The sequence below is a fragment of the Salvelinus alpinus genome, chromosome 21 (assembly GCF_045679555.1).
Source record: "Salvelinus alpinus chromosome 21, SLU_Salpinus.1, whole genome shotgun sequence".
In the NCBI taxonomy this organism is placed as follows: Eukaryota; Metazoa; Chordata; class Actinopteri; order Salmoniformes; family Salmonidae; genus Salvelinus; species Salvelinus alpinus.
In genome coordinates, this window is record NC_092106.1 from 37,628,901 (window position 1) to 37,656,273 (window position 27,373).

The window sequence follows — 27,373 nt, forward strand, 5'->3', positions numbered from 1 at the left end:
TCAATAGTTCAGGTAGTATGTTAGAAGATGATATGTTTGTCTAATGTTTTATAAACATTAATATTGTGTCAGGAAGACAAGGCTCTGATTCACCACCTGATAACCTTTATTCAGGGTAAAACATTTCTCCACATTACCAGGATGTCATTCAGAGATAAACCTAAAACAGTGCTCAACACGTGGGCTAAATACCAGTCGAAACAGTTAAACACAAATCATTTCCATTTGAATTTAGTTTATTAACAATAAATTACTTCTTACATAATGAAATTACACAATTATTTAGTCATTATTTCATCACATATTGAACATTCAAGACTTACAATATACACACGTACACATACTGTACTCATCATACACACACGTTTTGTCACTCGCATGCCATTGCAGTTCTGTCAGTGTGCTGGCACGGTCTGTGCATATGCTTCAGGCCAGGTGTCTGTGGAAGGTTTTTAGTGTTGGACAGGTTGTGCTGGATTTCCCCAAGTGTTTGTGTGTGTGCGCGTGCGTGCGTTTGTCAGCGTGTGTATATGTGTAAGTGGCATATCAGTATTGGTGAGGGAACTGATCCCCAGAACACGTCCATTGTATAAGCAAGGCCTGTGATTCTGTAGTGCTCGTCTTCGCCAGTCGATTACCTCCAGCCCAATACTGAACACCCAGTCATGTGATTGTTCTATTTACTATACAGAATCATGAAACATTCATGGATAATTTCCATTCAATGCTGGTGGCCTGTTTTTAAAACTTGCTTCTTGAATGGTTTCAATAGAGGAGTTGCTCTTTACAAAAGGGTGGATCGCCAAGCCATTGTTCTGGGGGATTTAACTCTCAAGCAAAGAAGTCCTTAAAAAGATTAAAGAACAAAATCACACCCATGCAGCTGAGGCAAGGATACGATACATTCACATGCTACCATCCCCTTGAGAACTGTTTCTGTGGTTATCATCTTCTCCCATCACATGCATAGCTCCAGTTCCACCAGAGCCCTGTTTTACAGTTAGACTGTTAGTGCTGAATCATTCCACTGGAATTAGTGTAAGACATGCAGTGTGTTGGAGTTATTGACAAAGTGCTCTGATTATAGGACCCATCAGGGGAGCCTGGGACCCTAAAGCTTGGGGCCTGGGACCCTAAAACCTGCAGCCTGGAACCCTAAACGCTGGAGCCTGGGACCCTAAAACCTGCAGCCTGGGACCCTAAACCCTGGCACACCAAAACCATCGGAGAAGGGGAAACAGTTAACAGGAAATAATGTCATTGCATCACTTTCCTCTAATGCAATCCCATGCTGAAATCACATGATCTCTGTCATTTGACCCATGTGGTCCAGTAAAGATTACTGCCAGGGGGTTCCAACCAATCACTTTCAGAGTGGAATATTATGTGCTTCACTGCTCCTCCTCTGACTGGTCAGTCCAGGTACCGAAGAAGTTGGAGACTTTGGGTGTTTTCGGGGTGCGTCTGGCCCCCCTGGAGCCCAGTCTGGCCCCTGAGGAAGTGCCCCCTCCCTGGGCCAGGTGGATCCTCTGGCACTCCCTGAGGTTCTGGGCCCGCACTTCCTGGTTCTGGATCTCCTCTACCACCCGACAGGGGAACCAGCCCCTCTCTCCATCATGGAGCCTCTCACCCATCATCCAGCCTGAGGAGGTGATAGAGGAAAAAGCGAGAGAGAGAGAGGAGAGGGAGAGATATTAAATAACAGGCAGCCTGGTGAATCTACAGTAGAGGTCCTAGTAATAACATCTCCCAGGAGATATGTTGTCTGGTCTCACCATCGTCTGTCCTCTCCAGGATGTTCAGCAAGTCAGCCATCTCAATGGACAGCTCATCTGGCTCCTGAGACGAGTACGACTGAATACACTGGACCTGGGGAGAAGCTGACCGCACACACACACCATGGCACAATAATAGCATACACTATATACACAAAAGTATGTGGACACCCCTTCAAATTAGTGGATTTGGCTATTTCTACCACATCCGTTGCTGACAGGTTTATAAAATAGAGCACACAGCCATGCAATCTCCATAGACAAACATTGGCAGTAGCATGGTCTTACTGAAGAGCTCAGTGACTTTCAAAGTGGCACCGTCATAGGATGCCATCTTTCCAACAAGTCAGTTCGTCAAATTTCTTCCCTGCTAGGGCTTCCCCGGTCAACTACGCTGTTATTGTGAAGTGGAAACGTTTAGGAGCAACAACGGCTCAACCGCGAAGTGGTAGGCCACACAAGCACACAGAACAGGACTGCCGAGTGCTGAAGTGCATAGCATGTAAAAATTGTCTGTCCTCGGTTGCAACACTCACTATCGAGTTCCAAACTGCCTCTGGAAGCAACATCAGCACTATAACTGTTCGTCGGGAGCTTAATGAAATAGGTTTCCATGGCCGAGCAGCCACACACAAGCCTAAGATCACCATGCGCAATGCCAAGCATCAGCTGGAGTGGTGTAAAGCTCACCGCCATTGGAATCTGGAGCACTGGAAACGCACTCTCTGAAGTGATGAATCACTCTTTACTAGAGGTCGACCGATTAATCGGAATGACCGATTAATTAGGGCCGATTTCAAGTTTTCATAACAAATCGGAAATCGGTATTTTTGGACACCGATTTGGCCGATTATTTTTATTTATTTTTACACATTTATTTAACTAGGCAAGTCAGTTAAGAACACATTCTCATTTTCAATGACGGCCTAGGAACGGTGGGTTAACTGCCTTGTTCAGGGGCAGAACGACAGATTTTTACATTGTCAGCTCGGGGATTCAATCTTGCAACCTTATGGTTAATTAGTCCAACGCTCTAACCACCTGCCTCTCATTGCACTCCACGAGGAGCCTGCCTGTTACGCGAATGCAGTAAGAAGCCAAGGTAAGTTGCTAGCTAGCATTAAACTTATCTTATAAAAAACAATCAATCAATCATAATCACTAGTTAACTACACATGGTTGATGATATTACTAGTTTATATAGCGTGTCCTGCGTTGCATATAATCGATGCGGTGCGCATTCGCGAAAAAGGTACCTAACCATAAACATCAATGCCTTTCTTAAAATCAATACACAGAAGAATGTATTTTTAAACCTGCATATTTAGCTAAAAGAAATCCAGGTTAGCAGGCAATATTAACCAGGTGAAATTGTGTCACTTCTCTTGCGTTCATTGCACGCAGAGTCAGGGTATATGCAACAGTTTGGGCCGCCTGGCTCGTTGCGAACTAATTTACTAGAATTTTACGTAATTATGACATAACATTGAAGGTTGTGCAATGTAACAGGAATATTTAGACTTATGGATGCCACCCGTTAGATAAAATACGGAACGGTTCCGTATTTCACTGAAAGAATAAATGTTTTGTTTTCGAGATGATAGTTTCCGGATTCGACCATATTAATGACCTAAGGCTCGTATTTGTGTGTGTTATGTAATAATTAAGTCTATGATTTGATAGAGCAGTCTGACTGAGCGATGGTAGGCACCAGCATGCTCGTAAGCATTCATTCAAACAGCACTTTCGTGCGTTTTGCCAGCAGCTCTGCTGTTCATGACTTCAAGCCTATCAACTCCCGAGATTAGGCTGGTGTAACCGATGTGAAATGGCTAGCTAGTTAGCGGGGTGCGCGGTAATAGCGTTTCAAACGTCACTCACTCTGCGACTTGGGAGTAGTTATTCCCCTTGCTCTGCATGGGTAACGCTGCTTCGAGGGTGGCTGTTGTCGATGTGTTCCTCGTTCGAGCCCAGGTAGGAGCGAGGAGAGGGACGGAAGCTATACTGTTACACTGGCAATACTAAAGTGCCTATAAGAACATCCAATAGTCAAAGGTATATGAAATACAAATGGTAGAGAGAGAAATAGTCCTATAATTCCTATAATAACTACAACCTAAAACTTCTTACCTGGGAATATTGAAGACTCATGTTAAAAGGAACCACCAGCTTTCATATGTTCTCATGTTCTGAGCAAGGAACTTAAACGTTAGCTTTCTTACATGGCACATATTGCACTTTTACTTTCTTCTCCAACACTTTGTTTTTGCATTATTTAAACCAAATTGTTTCATTATTTATTTGAGGCTAAATTGATTTTATTGATGTATTATATTAAGTTAAAATAACTGTTCATTCAGTATTGTTGTAATTGTCATTATTACAAATAAATAAATAGGCATCGGCTTTTTTGGGTCCTCCAATAATCGGTATCGGTGTCGAAAAATCATAATCGGTCGACCTCTACTCTTCACCATCTGGCAGTCCGACGGACAAATCTGGGTTTGGCAGATGCTAGGACAACGCTACCTGCCCCAATGCATAGTGCCAACTGTAAAGTTTGGTGGATGAGGAATAATGGTCTGGGGTTGTTTTTCATAATTCGGGCTAGGCCCCTTAGTTCCAGTGAAGAGAAATCTAAACTCAACAGCATACAATGACATTCTAGATGATTCTGTGCGTCCAACTTTGTGGCAACAGTTTGGAGAAGGCCCTTTCCTGTTTCAGCATGACAACGTCCCTGTGCACAAAGCGAGGTCCATACAGAAATTGTTTGTTGAGATTGGTGTGGAAGAACTTGACTGGCTTGCACAGAGCCCTGACCTCAACCCCATCAAACACCTTTGAGATGAATTGGAACGCTGACTGCGAGCCCGGCCTAATCGCCCAACATCACTAATAATATTGTGGCTGACTGGAAGCAAGTCCCCGCAACAATGTTCCAACATCTAGTGGAAATCCTTCCCAGAAGGGTGGAGGCTGTTATAGCAGCAAAAGGGGGGGACCAACTCCATATTAATGCCCATGATTTTGGAATGAGATGTTCGACGAGCAGGTGTCCACATACCTTTGGTCATGTAGTGTATATACCACCTGGTATTTGGTACCTAAGAGTTCAGCTGTGAGTAGTGGATGTCATCTCTGAGTCGGTGTGTGGCATCTTTGTGTATGTCTCACCTGGTTGATGGGCGCTGGTGGACATGAATCGCGTGCGGCGATTTGGCGTGAGAGCACAGATCCACCGCAGCTTATCACTCCTGGCAGCAGCACACAGGAACACATGGGAGATTGATCCGTTATAAACAATGACATACAGAGAAATACTGTACAGAGTACACTAGGTGCCGAGGGGTCTTGAGACTCATATACACTGCTCAAAAAAATAAAGGGAACACTTAAACAACACAATGTAACTCCAAGTCAATCACACTTCTGTGAAATCAAACTGTCCACTTAGGAAGCAACACTGATTGACAATAAATTTCACATGCTGTTGTGCAAATGGAATAGACAAAAGGTGGAAATTATAGGCAATTAGCAAGACACCCCCAATAAAGGATTGATTCTGCAGGTGGTGACCACAGACCACTTCTCAGTTCCTATGCTTCCTGGCTGTTGTTTTGGTCACTTTTGAATGCTGGCGGTGCTCTCACTCTAGTGGTAGCATGAGACAGAGTCTACAACCCACACAAGTGGCTCAGGTAGTGCAGCTCATCCAGGATGGCACATCAATGCGAGCTGTGGCAACAAGGTTTGCTGTGTCTGTCAGCGTAGTGTCCAGAGCATGGAGGCGCTACCAGGAGACAGGCCAGTACATCAGGAGACGTGGAGGAGGCCGTAGGAGGGCAACAACCCAGCAGCAGGACCGCTACCTCCGCCTTTGTGCATAGAGGAGCACTACCAGAGCCCTGCAAAATGACCTCCAGCAGGCCACAAATGTGCATGTGTCAGCATATGGTCTCACAAGGGCTCTGAGGATCTCATCTCGGTACCTAATGGCAGTCAGGCTACCTCTGGCGAGCACATGGAGGGCTGTGCGGCCCCACAAATAAATGCCACCCCACACCATGACTGACCCACCGCCAAACCGGTCATGCTGGAGGATGGTGCAGGCAGCAGAACGTTCTCCACGGCGTCTCCAGACTCTGTCACGTCTGTCACATGTGCTCATGTGCTCAGTGTGAACCTGCTCTCATCTGTGAAGAGCACAGGGCGCCAGTGGCGAATTTGCTAATCTTGGAGTTCTCTGGCAAATGCCAAACGTCCTGCACGGTGTTGGGCTGTAAGCACAACCCCCACCTGTGGACGTCGGGCCCTCATACCACCCTCATGGAGTCTGTTTCTGACCGTTTGAGCAGACACATGCACATTTGTGGCCTGCTGGAGGTCATTTTGCAGGGCTCTGGTAGTGCTCCTCCTTGCACAAAGGCGGAGGTAGCGGTCCTGCTGCTGGGTTGTTGCCCTCCTACGGCCTCCTCCACGTCTCCTGATGTACTGGCCTGTCTCCTGGTAGCGCCTCCATGCTCTGGACACTACGCTGACAGACACAGCAAACCTTCTTGCCACAGCTCGCATTGATGTGCCATCCTGGATGAGCTGCACTACCTGAGCCACTTGTGTGGGTTGTAGACTCCGTCTCATGCTACCACTAGAGTGAGAGCACCGCCAGCATTCAAAAGTGACCAAAACATCAGCCAGGAAGCATAGGAACTGAGAAGGGGTCTGTGGTCACCACCTGCAGAATCACTCCTTTATTGGGGGTGTCTTGCTAATTGCCTACAATTTCCACCTTTTGTCTATTCCATTTGCACAACAGCATGTGAAATTTATTGTCAATCAGTGTTGCTTCCTAAGTGGACAGTTTGATTTCACAGAAGTGTGATTGACTTGGAGTTACATTGTGTTGTTTAAGTGTTCCCTTTATTTTTTTGAGCAGTGTATATATAATACTGTTAGTTGTAGTCACTCACATGCTGGAGGTCTTGAGCATGTAGTTGACAGGCCTCTCCTCCTGGTTCTCCAGGAGTTTCAGGTTGAACACATTGGCCAGCATCTGACCCTGGTCTTCCAGGTCCTCAGTCCTCAGCATGGCCCGCGTGCACGAGTCCAGCACCTGGAACTTCTCACCACTAACACACATACATACATACATAAATATAAACAATGCCTGCTGTGAGCACAGGGCAGTTTGGCAGGTAGTAGACTTCGAAACTGCCTGTATACAAAATGATGTGACGTGGGGGGGAGCAATAGAAAGTCCCAGACTGAAAGTGGGTGTGCTGTGACCCCCAATGACCACTAGCTGTCTGTGTGATGATGTCATGTGCTGACCTGGAGCTGCGCTTGGTGATGAGCAGCAGGTTGTTGAAGAGGAACAGGTAGACAGGGTGGTGGAGCTTCTTGCTCCGCATGGTCCTAGTGCTCTTGGGCCCGGCCATCTGCTGCACCTCACCCTTCTTCAGCAGCCAGCGGGAGTGGGAAATCACCGGCACCGACTGGAGGGAAAGGGTCACAGTTCACAAGGTCAGAGTTCAACTCAGGGTTATTAGAAATCATGGAGATCTTCTTTTATTTTTATACAATCGACCTCAAAGTATTCAAACAGACAATGAACCTAACTGCGATAGATAACCTTTGACTAAGTCTGTGTCAGTCTGGCAGTGTAACTGTTTTACTATACAGAATATAGACATGTTGTCACATGACTGGCAGCTGCAGGTACCTTAGACTTGAACTCCAGTGTTTTCTCAATGCTGATGAGTTCCTCTGTACGACTCATCTTCCTCACACCCTCGTTGCACTCCTTCACAATCTGACATGCACACAAACAAACCCTTAAATAAGGAACACATCCCAAGGTTCCCTTGGAATTGAATATAGTCAGTTAAAACTTCTTCTTAATAGGGGGCGCTATTTTCACTTTGGGAAAAAATCGTGCCCAAATTAAACGGCCTCGTATTCTGTTCTAGATCATACAATATGCATATTATTATTACTATTGGATAGAAAACACTGAAGTTTCTAAAACTGTTTGAATTATATCTGTGAGTAAAACAGAACTCATTTGGCAGCAAACTTCCAAACAGGAAGTGAAAATTCTGAAAATGGGGCTCTGTGTCAGGGCCTGCCTATTCAACTGGCTTATATTTATGGATCTGTATGCACTTCATACGCCTTCCACTAGATGTCAACAGGCAGTAGAATGTTGAATGGGGTGTCTAGCTTGATGTGAGACCGAATGAGAGCTTTTGGAGTGACAGGTCCGCTCTTTTGGCAGGGACCAAAAAAGTGTGCACCAGGGAACCTCACATTGTCTTCTGAAATGCGTTAGGTATACACGACGAAATGCTCCGGCTCTGATTTTATTGGATACATATGAGAAAAACATCATAAAGTAGGATTTTCAACCAAGTTTGACCAGTTTATTCGACGTTTATTGGGACTTTTGGAATTTTTCGTTCCATGCGCTAAGATTTCTTGGACATGTGCCCTCCACATGACTAGCCAAAGTTACTAATTCGACAGAAGAAATGGACATTCTAAAACAAAACAACGATTTATTCTGGAACTAGGACTCCTTGCACAACATTCTGATGGAAGATCATCAAAAGTAAGAGAATATTTATGATGTTATTTCGTATTTTTGTGGTTTGTGTTGGCTCCAACAAGGCGGAGAATTGTTGGGCGCTGTCTCACAATATTGCATGCTGTACGTTATACTAAAGTTAGATTTTAAAATCTAACACAGCGGTTGCATTAAGAACCAGTGTATCTTTCATTTGCTGTACAACATGTATTTTTTAGTAACGTTTATGATGAGTTTTTTGGTTAGATTACGTGACTGTCCAAAATTTCTCCGGACAATTTGGTGCATCATGGCTACGTATTCACAATGTAAAACCACGATTTGTACCTCTAAATATGCACATTTTCGAACAAAACATAAATGTATTGTATAACATGATGTTATAAGACTGTCATCTGATGAAGTTGTTCAAAGGTTAGTGATACATTTTATCTCTATTTGTGGGTTTTGTGAAAGCTATGTTGGCGGTGAATAAATGGCGTTGTGTGTTTGGCTATTGTGGTGAGCTAATATAAATATATATTGTGTTTTCGCTGTAAAACATTTTAAAAATCGGAAATGATGGCTGGATTCACAAGATGTTTATCTTTCATTTGCTGTATTGGACTTGTGATTTCATGAAATTATATTATATTATATGATATCCCTGTGGCGCTAGGCTAGGCTATGCTAGTCAGCTTTTTTGATGAGGAGGATCCCGGATCCGGGAGAGAGAAGCGGTAGAGGTTATTAAAGACATGCTCCGGAACTTTGGTGACTAAGCATTTTTTAAACCTCCCGCTTTGGGCTGGATGTGTCAATGTGTAGTTTATGTAAGGGATAATCAACGAGGGGCTATGCGTTCTATGGAAAATAATGAATGACATGGAAGGTTTCCAAGACGCGCTAACGGAGTGAAACCCCAAGTTGATTATCCTTTTAATACCATGGCTATAATTTAACACATTTGCCACTAGAAATATGTTAATTTGTCAGTAGAAATGTGTTCAACACCCACTGAAGTATCTAGCAAGTTTACTAGATAGCTACAGTAGTTGCCGTGGTAACCAAACAGACTTGCTAGTTTAGCTAACCAAACCATCAGTCGTAGCTTGCTATTATGAAAATCGAATTCAACAGCAGCTCAAACAAACATGTAAAAATGAAATATAACCATTGAATTCTGACGTGCAAATATATCATGCGTTATAGGGACATAATGGGTACTCTAGAATGCCATTCAAGCCAATCAGAAAGGAGTATTCAACAATGCCATTGTACAAACATGCATAATCTACAAACAGAATTACTGTCTTATCTCAATTAGCCACAAATTCCCTAGTTTGAAGGCGACTCTTTACTGGAAGCTAAGCGGCGCCATTGTCCCTACACGGGGGCCGACCCCCTAGCAATTCCAGTTCTAGCCAATGAGCTTCAGCCCTCGCCATTTGAGAGGCAACTAGCAAGGTGCACAGACAGAAGAGCGAGAGAGAGCAATGATGTGGTTAACATGTCTGCACATATGTGACGTAGTACTACATTTTCGGGCATCACTTTTGGCTCGTAAGCGCTACTTTCAGAACTACTGGCAAAAAATGTATACAAAAGTACCGGAGAATCTTTTAAACAGAACATTACTGGGAGGCAAATAATATATGCAAAATGTGTGTCCAAAAGGAATGGGTGCTGAACCTGTTTCAGAGCGCAAACCCTATGTTTATGTAGAGGCTATGCTCCAATTAAAACCACATTCCTTTGTTTGTGGCGACGACAATTAACCTCATCATGACAATCATCATTCCATACAAAGCATAGAGAGGCGTGACAAGACTAAGTCTTCTCAAAATGATGAACGGCGATGATTTTTTTCTGATGTAACACTCAACACCATGACATGCCCTGAGCCTATAATCACCACCGGCACTACTTCCTCCAACACACCCCAGGCCAGTACTGAACCAAATCCAGCACGCTTTCATCTCTCCCAGACTGGTTTGGTACTGTAAACTGGTCTGGTACTGTTACTGTACCTGCGTCAGTACTGGACCCAAGCAAAGTCAGCACCCCTCCCTACTCTACCTGCTCCAGCTGCTGGTGAGCCTTGATGGCATTAGCCTCAATCTCTGAATTCTCCTCTGCCTTCTTCAGAATGTTCTGCAAGCAAACACAGCATCAGAAGTTAAAAGCAAAACCTACATCCTGAATAATGATACTGCAATATGTTAGCACACAGTAAAGCATTATCACAACTATTATTAACTTTTAAGAAACGCCATGTGTACCTGGACCAGCATTTTGAGTCGTGTGATCCTCTGGAAGGGGAGGATGAGGAAGGATGTGAAGGACAGGCCTCGGACACACGGATGGTTCTCCAACTGAGCCATGGCCTCGCGGAATAACTGATTTCCCTGTCTGGACAAAACACAGGCATGTTCAAACCACCACAAAGACAGCCAACACAAAACACAGGCATGTTCAAACAACCCCAGTCTGAATCAATGATGTTGTCTGACCACATACGGTCTACGCAGAGTAGACAAGCTTCAGAGTTGATAGATGTTGCAGCAGACTACTATACTACATGAGCAACAAACAGTGTTGCCAACTAATTTTCAGGGAAAGTTGCTTGAGGCAGGTTGATTTGTTGCTAAAAGTTGCTAAATGACGTTGTGATGTCATTGCGTGATAATGTATAACTGCGTCATTATGTAGAATACACAATAACGTTACTCAAATTGACTGGCCATCTCGGCAAAAAATATGATTTGACATTTGTTCAGGTACAGACTCCCACTCTTTTCTGTACTTCTGGCTGTACAATTTTGATTGAGACAAGTTGATTTTTGTTGTAAGTTCTTTTCAAGATCAAACATTCGTGACCAACTATATTCATTGGGTTTGGCTTGTCGAACCCGTACTACTGCTGCTGCAGTCGGCCAACAATGATTTGCAATTTGCTGAAATTGCTGCTGGCCTGCTGCTGCCTGTGGACGAGCTGAGCGCCTGCTGCTGACGTCACTCACAATGCACTTTTGCAGCCAGGCATGTGTGTTGTGACTGAGTGTGTGACAGAGAAAATCGTTTTTGTGTCATTTAGAGGGAAAATGCGTGCATTTTAGCGTTTGAGTCACTTTTCAAAAGTTGCTAAAAGTTCCAAATATATTTTTTAAAGTAGCTAAATTTGTTGCTAGGTGCTGATTGAAAAAAAAGTTGCCAGGGTAGTCTGAAAAGTTGCTAAATCTAGCAACAAATTGCTAAATTGGCATCACTGGCAACAAATCATCACACTGACTTCATCCAACCAAGTCCAAACACACAGACCACCTTTCCATACGATGTGTCCTACGAAAAACCACAGCCACCTGTAGACTATGACTTCACACTGTCTTGGCAACAGCAGAGGTCCAGCAGAGGTCTCCCTCGCTAAAGTTAGCTTGATCTCTAGCTCAGCAAGCTTAGTTCTTTCCACACAGTGTTTAATAAGAATTAGAGGTTTTTTTGCATAGAGAGGACAACAATCGCCTTTACCAAATTTTGACGCAAACTACGTGCAGCCTGTCAATAATCTGGTTAGGAATGAGAGGCATCAGTGAAAACCTCTTAAGAATCTCCCAGCCAGCAGGGCAAAACAGCTGCTCACACTAACGTCACCAATACCTTGGTGACTCAGAGCACAGTCACTGACGTTCTGTATGTCATTAATGGTCGTTAATGCTATGCCGATGATCGCTATATCACATTATATGGAACATGTCAATACAGCACATACCGGTAACTGCCAAAATAATGGAAACACTTGAGTAAATTATGGATACAAAGTACATTGAAAGTAAGTGCTTCCACACAGGTGTTGTTCCCGAGTTAATGAAGCTATTAACATCCCATTGTGCTTAGGTTCACGTATAAAAATGCTGGGCAGTCCATTATTTTGGCTACCATGGCTATTCCCCCAAAGGATGACAATGCCCCCATCCACAGGGCATGATTGGCCACTGAATGGTTTGATGGAAGAATGTTGGAGGGATGCGACACCAGAGTTCCAGACACATGTAGAATCGAAGCTATTCTGGCTCATGGTGGCCTAACACCGTATTAAATCAAATAAAATGTTATTTGTCACATGCGCCGAATACAACAGGTGTAGATCTTACAGTGAAATGCGTACTTACAAGCCCTTAACCAACAATGCAGTTATGAAAATTGAGTGTTAAGAAAGTATTTACTAAAATCAACTGAATCAAAAAAATAACAATAAAATAAACAGTAACAAGACTATATTCAGGGGGTACCGAGTCAATGCACAGGTTAGTCGAGGTAATATGTACATGTAGGTAGACGTAAAGGGACTATGCATAGATAATAAACAGAGAGTAGCAGCAGTGTAAAAATGGAGGTGGGGCAATGCAAATAGACCAGGTAGCCATTTGATAAGCTGTTCAGGAGTCTTATGGCTTGGGGGTAGCAGCTGTTAAGAAGCCTTTTGGACCTAGACTTGGCGCTCCGGTACCGCTTGCCGTGCGGTAGCAGAGAGAACAGTCTATTACTCGGGTGGCTGGAGTCTTTGGCAATTTTTAAGGCCTTCCTCTGACACCGCCTGGTATAGAGGTCCTGGATGGCAGGAAGCTTGGCCCCAGTGATGTGCTGGACCGTACGCACTACCCTCTGTAGTGCCTTGCGGTCGGAGGCCGAGCAGTTACCATATCAGGTCAGGATGCTCTCGATGGTGCAGCTGTAGAACTTTTTGAGGATCTGAGGACCCATGCCAAATCTTTTCAGTCTCCTGAGGGTAATAGGCATTGTCGTGCCTTCTTCACAACTGTCTTGGTGTGTTTGGACCATGATAGTTTGTTGGTGATGTGGACACCAAGGAACTTGAAGCTCTCAACCTGTTCCACTACAGCCCTGTCGATGAGAATGGGGGGCGTGCTCGGTCCTCATTATCCTGTAGTCCACAATCATCTCATTTGTCTTGATCACGTTGAGGGAGAGGTTGTTGTCCTGACACCACATGGCCAGGTCTCTGACCTTCTCCCTATAGGCTGTCTCATCGTTGTCGGTGATCAGGCCTACTACTACTGTTGTGTCATCCGCAAACTTGATGATGGTGTTGGAGTTGTGCCTGGCCATGCAGTCATGAGTGAACAGGGAGTACATGAGGGGACTGAGCACGTTCATTTTGTAGAATTTCTTTCTTTCTTAATGTGTTTGAGACAATCAGTTGTGTTGTGACAAGATAGGGATGGTATACAGAAGATAGCCCTATTTGGTAAAAGATCAAGTCCATATTATGTCAAGAACAGCTCAAATAAGCAAAGAGAAACGACAGTCCATCTGTCACGATCGTCTTGCGGAGAGAGAGAGGACCAAGGCGCAGCGTGTGCCAAATACATTCTCTTTTATTTAGAGAAGGAAAAACCAAGAAACGAACACTGATAACAAACTAAACAAAACAACAAACGACCGTGAAGCTAACGACGTAAGTGCATAACACAAGCAACAAACGTACAACATAGACATTTACCCACAAAACCCAAATGCCTATGGCTGCCTTAAATATGGCTCTCAATCAGAGACAAATAAACCACAGCTGCCTCTAATTGAGAACCAATCTAGGCAGCCATAGACATACAAACACCTAGACAAGACACTGACCCATTAAACGTACAAACCCCTAGACAAACCAAAACACATACATTCCCCATGTCACACCCTGACCTAACTAAAATAATAATGAAAACAAAGATAACTAAGGCCAGGGTGTGACACCATCATTACTTTAAAGACATTTAGGTCAGTCATTACAGAACATTTCAAGAACTTTGAAAGTATCTTCAAGTGCAGTCGCAAAAACCCTCAAGCACTATGATGAAACTGGCTCTCATGAGGACCACCACAGGAAAGGAAGACCCAGAGTTACCTCTGCTGCAGAGGAGAGCTTTACAGAGTTCAAATAACAGACATCTCAACATCAACTGTTCATAGGAGACTGCGTAAATCAGGCCTTCATGGTCAATTTCTGCAAAGAAACCACTACTAAAGGACACCAATAAGAAGAATAGACTTGCTTGGGCCAAGAAACATGAGCAATGGACATTAGACTGGTGGAAATCTGTTCTTTGGTCTGATGAGTTCAAATGTAAAATTTTTGGTTCCAACCGCAGTGTCTTTGTGAGACGGAGAGTAGGTGAACGGATGATCTCCAATGGGGGGTTCCCACTGTGAAGCATGGAGGAGGAGCTGTGATGGTGTGGGGGTGCTTTGCTGGTGATACTGTCAATTATTTATTTAGAATTCAAGGCACACTTAACCACCATGGCCACAGCATTCTGCAGCGATACACCATTCCATCTGGGTTGCGCTTAGTGGGACTATCATTTGTTTTTCAACAGGAAAATGACCCAACACCCCTCCAGACTGTAGAAGGGCTATTTGACCAAGAAGGAGAGTGATGGAGTGCTGCATCAGATTACCTAGCCTCCATAATCACCCAACCTCAACCCAATTGAGATGGTTTGGGATGAGTTGGACCACAGAGTGAAGGAAAAGCAGCCAACAAGTGCTCAGCATATGTGGGAACTCCTTCAACACTGTTGGAAAAGCATTCCAAGCGAAGCTGGTTGAGAGATTACCAAGAGTGTGCAAAGCTGTCATCAAGGCAAAGAGTGGCTATGTTGAAGAATTTCAAATATAAAATATGTTTTGATTTGTTTAACACTTTTTTTTGCTTACTACATGATTCCATATGTGTTATTTCATAGTTTTGATGTCTTCACTATTATTATTATTACAGCTGCCATACCAACCACAACACCATCTATTGTACTACTGCACAGAGAGGTTACACAACATATGGTACTACTGTAGACATTAGTTGGAGGGGTACCCACAGAATGCGTCGGTAATTCTTCTCCTGATACACCTGGTTGATGACGTAGGTGATAAAGACGTGGAAGTGCTTGACGGCGTGGTGGTGGACGATGTCACACACCTCTGAGATCTGGAGGGACTGTTCGATGCGGTTCTCCAGGTCCATCAGGAACCTAAGGAAGGATGTATAGTACGGCATCAGCAGCAGGGGACAGGTGAATAAATGTCACCGTACAACTATTACAGTATGATATGGAATGAAAGATGATTAAGGACTTGTTTGCTTTTTACTTTCAGAAAGCTTAACAGCAGTTTAGTGGGGTCAGTAGTCAAACATTGCAGAGAGGATGGGGTGCTGATTAGTCACACACACAAACGCTTCTCTTACCTCTCGCTGGCCTTCATCACCTCTTCAATGTTGGAGAACAGGAAGTGCATGTCTGATTGGCTGAGTGTGTTGACCAGCACAGGGTTCTTCAGGAAGTGGGTCTCCAGCACCTCCAGACTCTTGTAGTAGGACGCCTCTGAGGTTACCAGCTCAAACATGGCCTAGAGAAGAGAGAGAGGACACAGGTCAAGAAGGCACTCACTTACCATTCAGGTAAGACCTCTCTGAACTTTTACCCTACAGTATAACCTTTCACCTCTCTCTCTGCTGTACAGCCCTTCCCTCTACTGTATGACCTTTGACCTCACACCTCTTGTATGATGATCTCTCTCTGCGGTAGCTGGGTGAGCAGGCCGCTCTGCTGCACAACCTCCAGGTTCTGCCACAGACTCAGAGAGCGGGAGGTGTTCCTCAGCTGCAGCTGCAGGGCTGGTGGAGACGTCACCCCCAACCCTTCCTGCTGCCGTCGCTGCTCGATCTCCTGCTGTTTGGATGTGTCCCGGTACTCCTGGTACAGGAAGGCTGGAGGGAAAAAAGGGACAAATAGAAAGAAAAAAGACAGAAGGAAGACAACATGAGTCTGAGCACATGGTCATGTTTGGTTGATAACAATATTATATTATTAGGGTTATTTAGCAGACACTTTAGTCTGAAGCCACATCACACAGCATATGTGGCCCATGGGGGAATCAAACTTCTAACTCACAACTACACTTTGGTGTCTTTACATTGACCCCCGTGACCTAGAACTAAAACGTTCCCTTTATATTTATGTGAAATCGTGGAGTTGTAACGACATGAGTTATTGTGTACAGTAAATTTGGAAGGAATGGATCTCATCCCCTATGAAAGAATGGATCTCATCTCCTATGAAAGAATGGATCTCATCTCCTATGAAATAATGGATCTCATCTCCTATGAAATAATGGATCTCATCTCCTATGAAATAATGGATCTCATCTCCTTTGCATATTGGCAGGCCACCAGTGGCTGACTGACTTCACATTTCTCTATCAGTCCTCTCTTTTCTTTCTCTTTACCTCAGCCAGTTTCAGGTGAAAGAGGGCTTGATATTTGCACATTGATAAGCGGGGTGGTTTGGCACTGTGTGTGTGTGTGTGTGTGTATGTGCACGCATGCATGTGTGAGTGTGTTTAGCCCTCTTACCCGACAGAGGTTAAAGGGATTGTGAAAAGCAGGAAACAGTTGCATAAGCCCCTTTAGTCAGATTCAAATGCTAACCTATTGTAGGTGGGTGTCTGGTATTGACACTTATATAAGAGAGGGAGAGAGAAAAGAGGGCTATAAAGACAAGCAGAGCGAGAGATGGAGAGAGAGGGTAAGATTGAGAGAGAAGGAGAAAGAGGCATGCCTGAACCAACATGTTGACAATAAGCACTTTCGCCCGAGTTCTTCTATTAATGCATCCTTTCAAAGGACATAACCTTGCTCTGAACTCATCTATACCCATTACTGTAAGTACAGATAACAGAGCCCCGCCACACACTAAACTTAACCTTCAACCTTGACGGATGCACAGTGAAGTTTTAAGTGATAGATGGATGGAACTTCAGGGAAATCTTGTTCTTTTTAAGGCAATGTCATAGGATAGATATGTTGTTGTTAACAGCTGTGTGTGTGTGTGTGTGTGTGTGTGTGTGTGTGTGTGTGTGTGTGTGTGTGTGTGTGTGTGTGTGTGTGTGTGTGTGTGTGTGTGTGTGTGTGTGTGTGTGTGTGTGTGTGTGTGTGTGTGTGTGTGTGTGTGTGTGTGTGTGTGTGTGTATGCGTGTGTTCATACCTGCATTCATGTGTGTACCTGCATGTGTTTGTGTGTACCACTATCTGCGCATGTGTGTGTGGTGGAACAGAGAATATCATTATGTCAGTGCAGCAGCAGCTCTGGAGGTCGAAGGGCTGTGGGTGGAATACATATGTTACCTCCAACTTGCATGGAATTGACAGTTCTACTGGCTACATTTTTCTCACCAACGTTCTTGACAATGTTGAGACTGTAGCAGATGGATTCTATTTTCAATGGTGTTGAGCCCTTTCTTTCCCCATTGCTCACCAATCTGAGTAGAGTAAGAGAGAATGAGAGAAAGAAAGAGAGAAAAAGAAAGATGAGCAAGGAGATGCTTTGACGTCAACGGCAAAGCACTGTTCATCCTATAATTTACAACAATTCGAGGACAATCATTGGAACATCTAGAGGTCTATGAGAGTCAGATTGAAAGCACTTCCTTTCACATTGTCCAAATACCATCTGTTCGTGGCCTCCTGACACTGCATGAGAAATGTTAGATATTCATATCTCAACAGGCTACCAATAGATCCTTGTTCCCACAGACATTCCATCCTCAAAATCAATAATATGCATTTTAAAAAGAAGATTCACATAAAATAAGGAATATATTCATGCCCCAAGATTTAAACCAGAGCCCAGGGACTCCTTTATGCTACCAATATGGATTTGATAGAAGGTACAGAAATGCTGCAACTCCCACTTCCTCTCATTCTACAGGCACAAAAAAAATCAGAGGACTACATGTTTATCTCCACACTGTCTAGCTCACTACATACTGTTTTAGGACTTCACTGAGCACCTCTTCAAAAGGCTCACCCTCTTCAGCATATTATTACACAGAAATAAATCACCTGCAACATACTGCACTTTCATTAATCAGTTACCAATTAGCACATAATTACCACTTGCAGAACCCAACAGTTCTTCTCCCCATCTTTTTACCTGAGTTTGACTCCCTCTACGTCGACCCCCTCTTCCGCTGGTTGCGGTGACTGTGTGTCCCCTCCGGGCTCCCGTACAGAGCAAGCGGCGGTGCATTCTGAGAGGCTCTCCATGTCTTCAGTGTGTGCGTGCATGCCATGTGTCCGGTACAACAGAGCGCTAGAAATGGAGATGGAGGAAGTGGAGCCCCCTCCACACTGACCGCTAGCTGGAGAAGCATCTGCGCTCTTCCTCCCTCCTTCTCCTCCTCCTCCTCCGCTCCTCATCCAAAGAGGGGAAGAGGCCCCGCTAGAAAGTATGTGTGGGCTCCTGGGCTCCCCGTTGCTTGGCAACACAGTTCCAGAATGGAGTGGTCGTGGAGATGTTGGCTTACTACATACAACACGTACACAGTAATAAGCAGCTGCAATAACAATAAGCAAAAGAGATATCTCTACTTGAAGATGAGGCAAATATAACTCTATCTGTATTACAGTAACAAAAAAGTATGAAAATGTATCCACTCACTACTTTAAGTCGCTCTAGATAAGAGCATCTGCTAAATGACTAAAATGTCAATTTAACTGTAACACACTCAGAAAACAGATATTCCTTGACACAATATATAGGACAAAGAGCAGTGCAGCCTGCTCTAGACTCAAATCTCACTCAATGGAAAGGCAGCTCATAAAAGACAATGATAAATTGGTTGCTTCTCAGTTTGAGTGTGTGTCTGCGTGTGAGTGTCTGGGTTTGAATCAGTCTGGCCTGGCTTATGGCGGGGCTCACCGTCGTGCCCGGGGAGATAGGGGAGTTTTCTGGAGATCAGGGACACTGAGGGTGCTGCTGCCTGACCTGCTGGCTGGGCTGGGCTCTGGGCCAGGCCTCAGAGAGACTGCAGGTCCTGAAAGAGGGAGAGAGGAAAAGAGAGAAGATAATCCTTAATTAAGGGAAAGGGGTGTGAGCAAAGAAGAAACAGTGAGTGAAGGACAAGGAAATTAAAATACTCTAGCTCTATTTTCCTATATTAAAACGCACACACAGTGAGTACAGGGCTGATTGGCAGGTGGTCATGACTTTGAAACCTCCTTTAGATGGAAGAATGTGTTGCTAGGAGAGCCTCCTGAGTTGGATTGAGGGAGAGTGTGTTTTCAGCAGATTACAGTACCCTGGGACACGTGAATAACTGGGTTTTCCTCTCAGTGCTGAACTAGTCTACTTAGTGATTGTTTTTCAATGGCACTGTTTGCCTAGCAGCTCCATTCTGGTTCTATAAAAGCTGCTGCACCACTGACTAACACCGTTCAGACCTGATTTTCCTCTGGCAAACTGACACCAAGTGGTTGTGTTAAGTGAGTGATTATCTCATGAGAACACTCACACAGTGAAATTTGATTTAGTCAGCTATAAGCTCTTGATAAACAGCTGTGTGAATCCGATTTAACAAAAGAGACATTGAGATGTGTCAACTATTGTCTATACAACTAAAACAAAGGACAATATTATATTTTGAATGTGGTACATGAGGTCACAAACACATTGGACTTTGGGGCATTTTTGGTCAGGAAACTCCTGGTTGCTGACTCAGACAGACCATAATAATAACCCAGAACTCCTCAGAAGAATATACACTTGGCAGACTATCAATGTCACCACTTAAAGGATTAAGGGAATCAGGTAAATCGAGTAGGGAGATGATGAGATAGCATTGTAAGATTCTGGCCAATGGGCATACAGTTTGAACTTTCTCAACACTCCAGTGGCCAAGGTACCTCCTGTTCTTTGACATATCTAATCTTCACTGACATGAAAGAGCTTGATAGGTCAGTGCAATCCGGGATCCTTGGGATGTCCCTACCCTAAACCTTAACCCTAACCCTTCCTTTAACCATTTACAAATGTCAATTTTAATGAGGTAGGGACAAGCCAAGGACCTCAGATTGCATGGACCAATCTGGATAGCTAGCCTTCAAATTCCCCTTTTCTGAGATTACCTCCTGCTTATTTGGGGTCAATTGCTTCCATATGTTCCAGGTTATTGTTGTAAGAGAAGTGATATGAACTGATATGCATCAGTTAAGAGCCACCTTTTTCTGCTGATCTAAGACCACAGAGGGCAAAGGCACATGTTGTTCTAGTTAAGTGATAATGCCCGAGAATCCGGTGTTTGGAGGATATATTGGCACGGGTTCGTCTTGGACCGGTAACCATACTAATATATCCTCCAAACACCAGCTTCTCTGGCATTATCACTTTTATACAACGGGTTACCAACATATTCAAATAATGATTGACATATTTTAATTGAAATCTTTATGAACTTATTCATACTGTTTCATACTTCCATGAGATATAGTTCAGACACAAATCAATGATTGGTACCCAAGCCAGCTTGTCATTCGTTCTATCGGTTGCTAGAGAGGCAACTCAGTCATTAAGTTTTTTTGTTCTAAATCTATGGACAGTCGTTCGTTCTAAAACGTTCCGTTGCCATGATGGTTGGTAACGTTCTTATCCCTTGCTTGCTAGCTAGCCAACTTTGGCTAACACAGTCACGCTTAACAGTGTTGCCAGAATAACAGCAAAGTAGCTGCGTTTGGGTTTGTTTAATCTATTGTCTAGTGATTTTTGGGGGATATATCCAAGACAATGAGCAGCTGGAGATCGAATTTCAATATTGAAACAATGTTGCAAATATCAGAGAGACCACCAGCAAGGTAATTACAAATAACCGATGTTGAAAACCATCAAAAAGAAACAGGAGATAATGTCTAGACACTTTTACCAGTGTAGATCTAGTATATAAATTGCCTGGCTGAGCTGATGAGACAGTGGATTGCGCAGTCAGATGGAACAGAGTAAATAGTCATTTCAACATCATAGATTTACCTGGCGGTAACTTCACCTCAGTAGCTATAAAACAGCCAGTCCCACACACCTCAGTAGCTATGAAACAGCCAGTCCCACACACCTCAGTAGCTATGAAACAGCCAGTCCATTCGCACACACACACACCTCAGTAGCTAGGAAACAGACAGTCCAGTCCCCCACACACCTCAGTAGCCATGAAACAGCCAGTCCAGTCCCACACACACACCTCAGTAGCTATGAAACAGACAGTTCTGTCCCACACACACACCTCAGTAGCTATGAAACAGCCAGTTCTGTCCCACACACACACACCTCAGTAGCTATGAAACAGCCAGTCCAGTCCCACACACCTCAGTAGCTATGAAACAGCCAGTCCAGTCCCACACACCTCAGTAGCTATGAAACAGCCAGTCCAGTCCCACACACACACCTCAGTAGCTAGGAAACAGCCAGTCCATTCGCACACACACACCAAAGTAGCTAGGAAACAGCCAGTCCAGTCCCACACGCACGCACACACACACACACACACACACACACATCTCAGTAGCTAGGAAACAGCCAGTCCAGTCCCACACACACACCTCAGTAGCTATGAAACAGCCAATCCAGTCCCACACACACACACACCTGAGTAGCTAGGAAGCAGCCAGTCCAGTCCCCCACACACCTCAGTAGCTAGGCAACAGCCAGTCCCACACACACACAGACCTCAGTAGCTATGAAACAGCCAGTCCAGTCCCACACACCTCAGTAGCTAGGAAACAGCCAGTCCAGTCCCACACACACACACCTCAGTAGCTAGGAAACAGCCAGTCCAGTCCCACACACACCTCAGTAGCTAGGAAACAGCCAGTCCAGTCCCACACACACCTCAGTAGCTAGGCAACAGCCAGTCCCACACACACACAGACCTCAGTAGCTATGAAACAGCCAGTCCAGTCCCACACACCTCAGTAGCTAGGAAACAGCCAGTCCAGTCCCACACACACACACCTCAGTAGCTAGGAAACAGCCAGTCCAGTCACACACACACCTCAGTAGCTATGCAACAGCCAGTCCATTCGCACACACACACACACACACCTCAGTAGCTAGGAAACAGCCAGTCCAGTCCCCCACACACACACACACCTCAGTAGCTAGGAAACAGCCAGTCCAGTCCGACACACACCTTAGTAGCTATGAAACAGCCAGTCCAATCCCACACACACCTCAGTAGCTATGAAACAGCCAGTCCAGTCCCACACACACCTCAGTAGCTAGGAAACAGCCAGTCCAGTCCCCCACACACACACACACCTCAGTAGCTAGGAAACAGCCAGTCCAGTCCGACACACCTCAGTAGCTAGGAAACAGCCAGTCCAGTCCCACACACACACACACCTCAGTAGCTATGAAACAGCCAGTCCAGTCCCCCACACACACCTTAGTAGCTAGGAAACAGCCAGTCCAGTCCCACACACACACACACACCTTAGTAGCTAGGAAACAGCCAGTCCAGTCCCACACACACACACACACACACACACACACACACACACACACACACACACACACACACACACCTTAGTAGCTAGGAAACAGCCAGTCCCACACACACACACACACACACACACCTTAGTAGCTAGGAAACAGCCAGTCCAGTCCCATACAAGGGCACCCACAGCACTTGTTCATAGCAACATACAGAAAAAACACATCCACAATCCGGCACTAAAAGTGCAGCTGTCCCAGTACTGTAAGATCATCCACAACAAACTCCTTACTAGCCAACATGTAGGTCGCTTACACAAACATCAACCTAGCTTTCTAAACTCATCCAGCCATTACTGTACATCATTCCTGTAGATTCAAGGTTGTTTTGAGAGCATATGGGGAATGAAAAAGTTCAACAACAATTGTTATACAACTCCCATAATAAGAAAGAGCACTTGGACAGAGATAAGGTTATCCCCAAAGTGAAAATCGTAACCAGCGTTGACTAGAGGTTGAATAATGGTTTGACTTCATCTCAAAGGACTCAAATCCTTCAAGAATGAAATATCAACGGTTACAGTCTTTGATGCTTAGGTCATCTAAGAGTATCACCTCTTCTCATCCTATTTTAGAATTGTCCCATATGTTTTATGAAAAGTTTTACAACGTACTCTTGTTTAACTAGGGCACCTGACTCTCCTGACCTAACTGGTCATAAATAAAGCAATTTCCCTCACACCCTAAAAGCCTATCCCACAGGCTGGGCAAAGTCTCCCAGGGACCAGGAAAGAGTCCTGGAGAAATTAGCGGTCTGTGTCTGTTCCTGGAAACCTGCACCATGTACAGGTGTCACCTTTATTTGGGGTAATAAACAAAAATAGGGGGATGGTTGAAATAAAAACAGCATACAATACTGCCATAGAATGCACTAGTGTAGTCACACAGTTCATTGTCCAACACATTCATGTATCTGAATACTTTGTTGTTATATATATTATATATTATGGTATGTACTAAATGTTAACAACCCACTGGGCACAGACGTCAGTTCCACGTCTAGTTTTGATTTTCACTTGGTTGAGTTGTCAACTAATGTGAATTTAACTTGAATTCAACGTGAAATCAACAACAAAAAAAGTCACCCTGTTATTGAATTTCAGTTAATAGAAAACGAAATTCCCTTATGGGTTGATGACTTTTTGCAAGTCCAATCAGTTTTCCAAGTTGAATCAACGTCATCACGTGAAAACAACGTTGATTCAACCATTTTTTGCCCAGTGGGAAAGGTGTATTTCAGTGATGGTAGCTCTCCTCTCCAGCCTCAGGCTATATGAGGTTAAAGGTGGGTGGCTAGAAGAACAGGCATCACTCATATTTTAAAACATTGGAACCGGTTCCTCTGGTTTCATTAGCTCTCAGGACCGGCCTACCGTCAAGCCTGTGTTCTCTGTAGAACAATACAACCGCTCCCGTTCTGTGTTCTCTGTAGAACAATACAACCGCTCCCGTTCTCTGTAGAACAATACAACCGCTCCCTTTCTGTGGTCTCTGTAGAACAATACAACCGCTCCCTTTCTGTGGTCTATGGAACATCACAGAATAACAACTATTGATATTTTTGACAACTTTTACTTCACCACATTCCTAAAGAAAATAAAGGTACTTTTTACTCCTTACATTTCGATTGCTTAGCAGGATAGGAATATTTTCCAATTCACACAGTTATCAAGAGAACATCTCTGGTCATCCTTACTGCCTCTGATCTGGCAGACTCATTAAACGCAAATGCTTGGTTTGTAAATGATGTCTGTGTGTTTGCGCCCCTGGTTATCTGTAAAAATAAAAATAAAAATCATGCCATCTGGTTTGCTTAAAGGGATACTTCAGGATTTTGGAATGTGCAGTTGAATGGCCTTACTGAAGAGCTCAGTGACCTTTCCAACAAGTCAGTTCATCAAATGTCTGCCCTGCTAGAGCTGCCCCAGTCAACTGTAAGTCCTGTTATTGTGAAGTGGAAACGTGTAGGAGCAACAACGGCTCACCCGCAAAGTGGTAGGCCACACAAGCTCACAGAATGGTACCGCCGAGTGCTGAACCGCGTAGTGCGTAAAAATCATCTGTCCTCGGTTGCAACACTCACTACTGTTCCAAACTGACTCTGGAAGCAACGTCAGCACAAGAACTGTTCGTCGGGAGCTTCATGAAGTGGGTTTCCATGGCCGAGCAGCTCCACACAAGCCTAAGATCACCATGCGCAATGCCAATCGGTGTTGAGGAACTTGACTGGCCTGCACAGAGCCCTGACCTCAACCCCATCAAACACCTTTGTGATGAATTGGAATTCAAACTGCGAGTCAGGCCCAATCGCTCAACATCAGTTGTGGCTGAATGGAAGCAAGTCCCCGCAGCAATGTTTCAACATCTAGGGGAAAGCCTTCACAGGTGAGTGGAGGCTGTTATAGCAGCAAAGGGGGGACCAACTCCATATTAATGCCCATGATTTTGGAATGAGATGTTCAATGAGCAGCTGTCCACATATTTTTGGTCGTGTAGTGTATTTTAGCAATTCATTTACTTTTGATACTTAAGTATATTTAAAACCAAACACTTTCAGACTTTCACTCAAGTAGTATTTTACTGGGTTGCTTTCACTTTTATTTGAGTCATTTTCCATTAAGGTACCCAAAAATTGGGTAATTTTTCCACCACTGCTAAAGAGATCCAGTTAACCAACCAGCTCAGCTTTAAACTCTAGAATTAGGGCCTTACATGAAATTAGATGGAGACAAACGTCAGAACTTTCCTAAAACTGCTGTAGACATAGATTATAGCATTCCATGCTACCTAAATCCCAGGTATTTTCAAACTGAATGAGTTACTGTATTCTCAAACTTAATGACTCTCCACTGTAGCAGACAAAAGACACAGACACTTGGTGAAATTCTGAGCGGAAGGGAAGAGGGGGTATTCTATTCTTACTTTCAGGTTGTTCTGACGAGGCCAGCCTCTTCTTCCTCATGGAACGGTAGAAACGGGAGTTCCTGCGGATGGGGGTGATGACCCTGTCATCCTCCTCATCCTCCTCGTGATTGCTGGAGTGCACCGGCGCTGCGGGCCGCTTCTCAGGGGGCTCCTGTGACTTTTGACCCCACTTGCCCCTGAACAGGGCCGTCATCGCCATGACAACTGGCTCCAAGCTCCGTTTGGGGTGTGTGTCCCACTCCTGTTCTCAGATCTGGGACTGTGGGGTTGTTCCTGTAGGGTTTGTCTTCAGGGCAGAGGAGAGCGTAGAATCCATCAAACGTTAGCCTGAATCAAGGAACAAATACTTCCCTGTCAATCTCAAGTCCCGGTGAGGCAACACAACACACACTTCAGGGCTCATTCTCACATAGGTTAGCGACTGCATGGCACACTGAGGCCCGTAGCTTTCTCTCTCTCTCCTCCCCCTGCCTTTGGCAGGAGTGTTGTTAGTTACCCATGGAGCCAATCAGAGTCAGCCCCCTCTCTCCTTAAGCTGAAATGATTCCGTGTATAACCCGCCCTCTCTTTTTCTTTCTACCACTATCCACGCCCAGAGGTATTCAAACTTTTGCAACGGGGACCCCATTTCTTCCGCCAGAATTTCTGGGGACACCATTTTTTCCCCCTCGCAATAATTTCTTAAAATCAGTACATTTGATCAACAAATAACTTTCAATTCATTACATTTTCATCTCTTATCGAAATGAAAAGAAACCAATAAATACATTTACATTTTTCTAATTATTTTTCTCAAAACCTTTTGTATATTGTCCCATACAATGACCTGTACTCTTAATTTGTATTTTATTTTGGCGACACCACTGCAGACCCCGACTTTGAATACCACTGCTGTACTGTCTTTATTTGGCCTGCTGAAAGACATTCCAGAGCCTAGCCTGGCCTCACCTGCATGTCTGACTGTCTCTGCTCTGCTCTTCTGTGCTTTGGAGAACCAGAAAAGCCACTTACCTGTGCCAGGGAACACTGATCCCTCCTTTAGAACTTTTCTTTATATCCCTCCTCTCAAGATCTTCGATGTGTTCCCCAGTGGTGTATACCAATTATTCTCCTGTATAGGGGTTATTGTCGCACCTCAGAGAACACACTAAAAGCCAGTACACCTGCCAGTTCTCCTGTAGGTCCTCCAGTGTGGTACAGAACTGCGTCTCCAGCTGACGTGTCGCGTGTTGTCCTTGCTTGTCGTGTGGCGGCCTCTCTAAACCCGCTCCCTTCCTTATCTCCAGGCAGCTGACCAATAGAGTTCAAAGTTCGCTCTGTATTTCTCCACGCAGTAGCAGATAGTATTCCAGGGCTCCATTATGACATAATGCAGAGAAAGAGACTCAGCGAGGCCTCGTATGAGCAGAGTGCTCGTCTCGAACCATCAAACTCCCTCCCTCTAATCAGACCAGGCGGAAAGGGGCTGGGGGTCAAACACATTTACACAACATCCAAAAGATAGGGGAAGGAAGGCTGACAGAGTAACAACACAAGTTCTCTGAAGCTGCATGTCTTATACAGAACGCCACAGGAATAACTATCTGTTTCTGTCTTGATCATCCAACCACAATAGTTATTGTGTCACTGAGAAAGATTCTCATTTCTAATAATAGATTAGAGCCACAATAAGGCACAGAGATCTTCTTGACATCTCAATAAAAACAGAAACAATCTCACGT

General features: G+C 44.4%; 1 protein-coding gene across 3 annotated transcripts; it reads right to left on the reverse strand.

The window, feature by feature from the left end:
- Positions 1–218: 218 nt before the first annotated feature.
- Positions 219–27,373, reverse strand: LOC139548314 (ephexin-1-like). Of its 3 annotated transcripts, none has more exons than XM_071357924.1 (16): positions 26,664–27,373; positions 25,650–25,938; positions 19,110–19,224; positions 18,342–18,713; positions 17,582–17,667; positions 15,906–16,117; positions 15,596–15,756; positions 15,228–15,380; positions 10,623–10,752; positions 10,420–10,494; positions 7,498–7,587; positions 7,107–7,270; positions 6,746–6,904; positions 4,953–5,032; positions 1,776–1,880; positions 219–1,642 (listed from the first exon to the last, which is right to left on the reverse strand). In XM_071357924.1, exons 2-16 carry the CDS (start codon positions 25,849–25,851, stop codon positions 1,392–1,394), a joined length of 2,355 nt encoding a protein of 784 aa, XP_071214025.1. In that variant the 5' UTR covers positions 25,852–25,938; positions 26,664–27,373; the 3' UTR covers positions 219–1,391. The 3 variants fall into 3 exon arrangements, with proteins under 3 accessions (XP_071214025.1, XP_071214022.1, XP_071214023.1); XM_071357921.1 differs by having other exon boundaries at positions 25,650–25,979; XM_071357922.1 differs by lacking the exon at positions 26,664–27,373 and having other exon boundaries at positions 25,650–26,082.

Coding starts and splice junctions, on each gene's coding strand:
- LOC139548314 (XM_071357924.1), bottom strand. CDS start 25,851: ATGGCGATGACGGCCCTGTTCAGGGGCAAGTGGGGTCAAAAGTCACAG. Junction 15,757..15,905: donor GAGAGATCATCATACAAGAG/GTGTGAGGTCAA, acceptor TCTCTTCTCTAG/GCCATGTTTGAGCTGGTAAC. Junction 5,033..6,745: donor ATGCTCAAGACCTCCAGCAT/GTGAGTGACTAC, acceptor TGCTGCTGCCAG/GAGTGATAAGCTGCGGTGGA.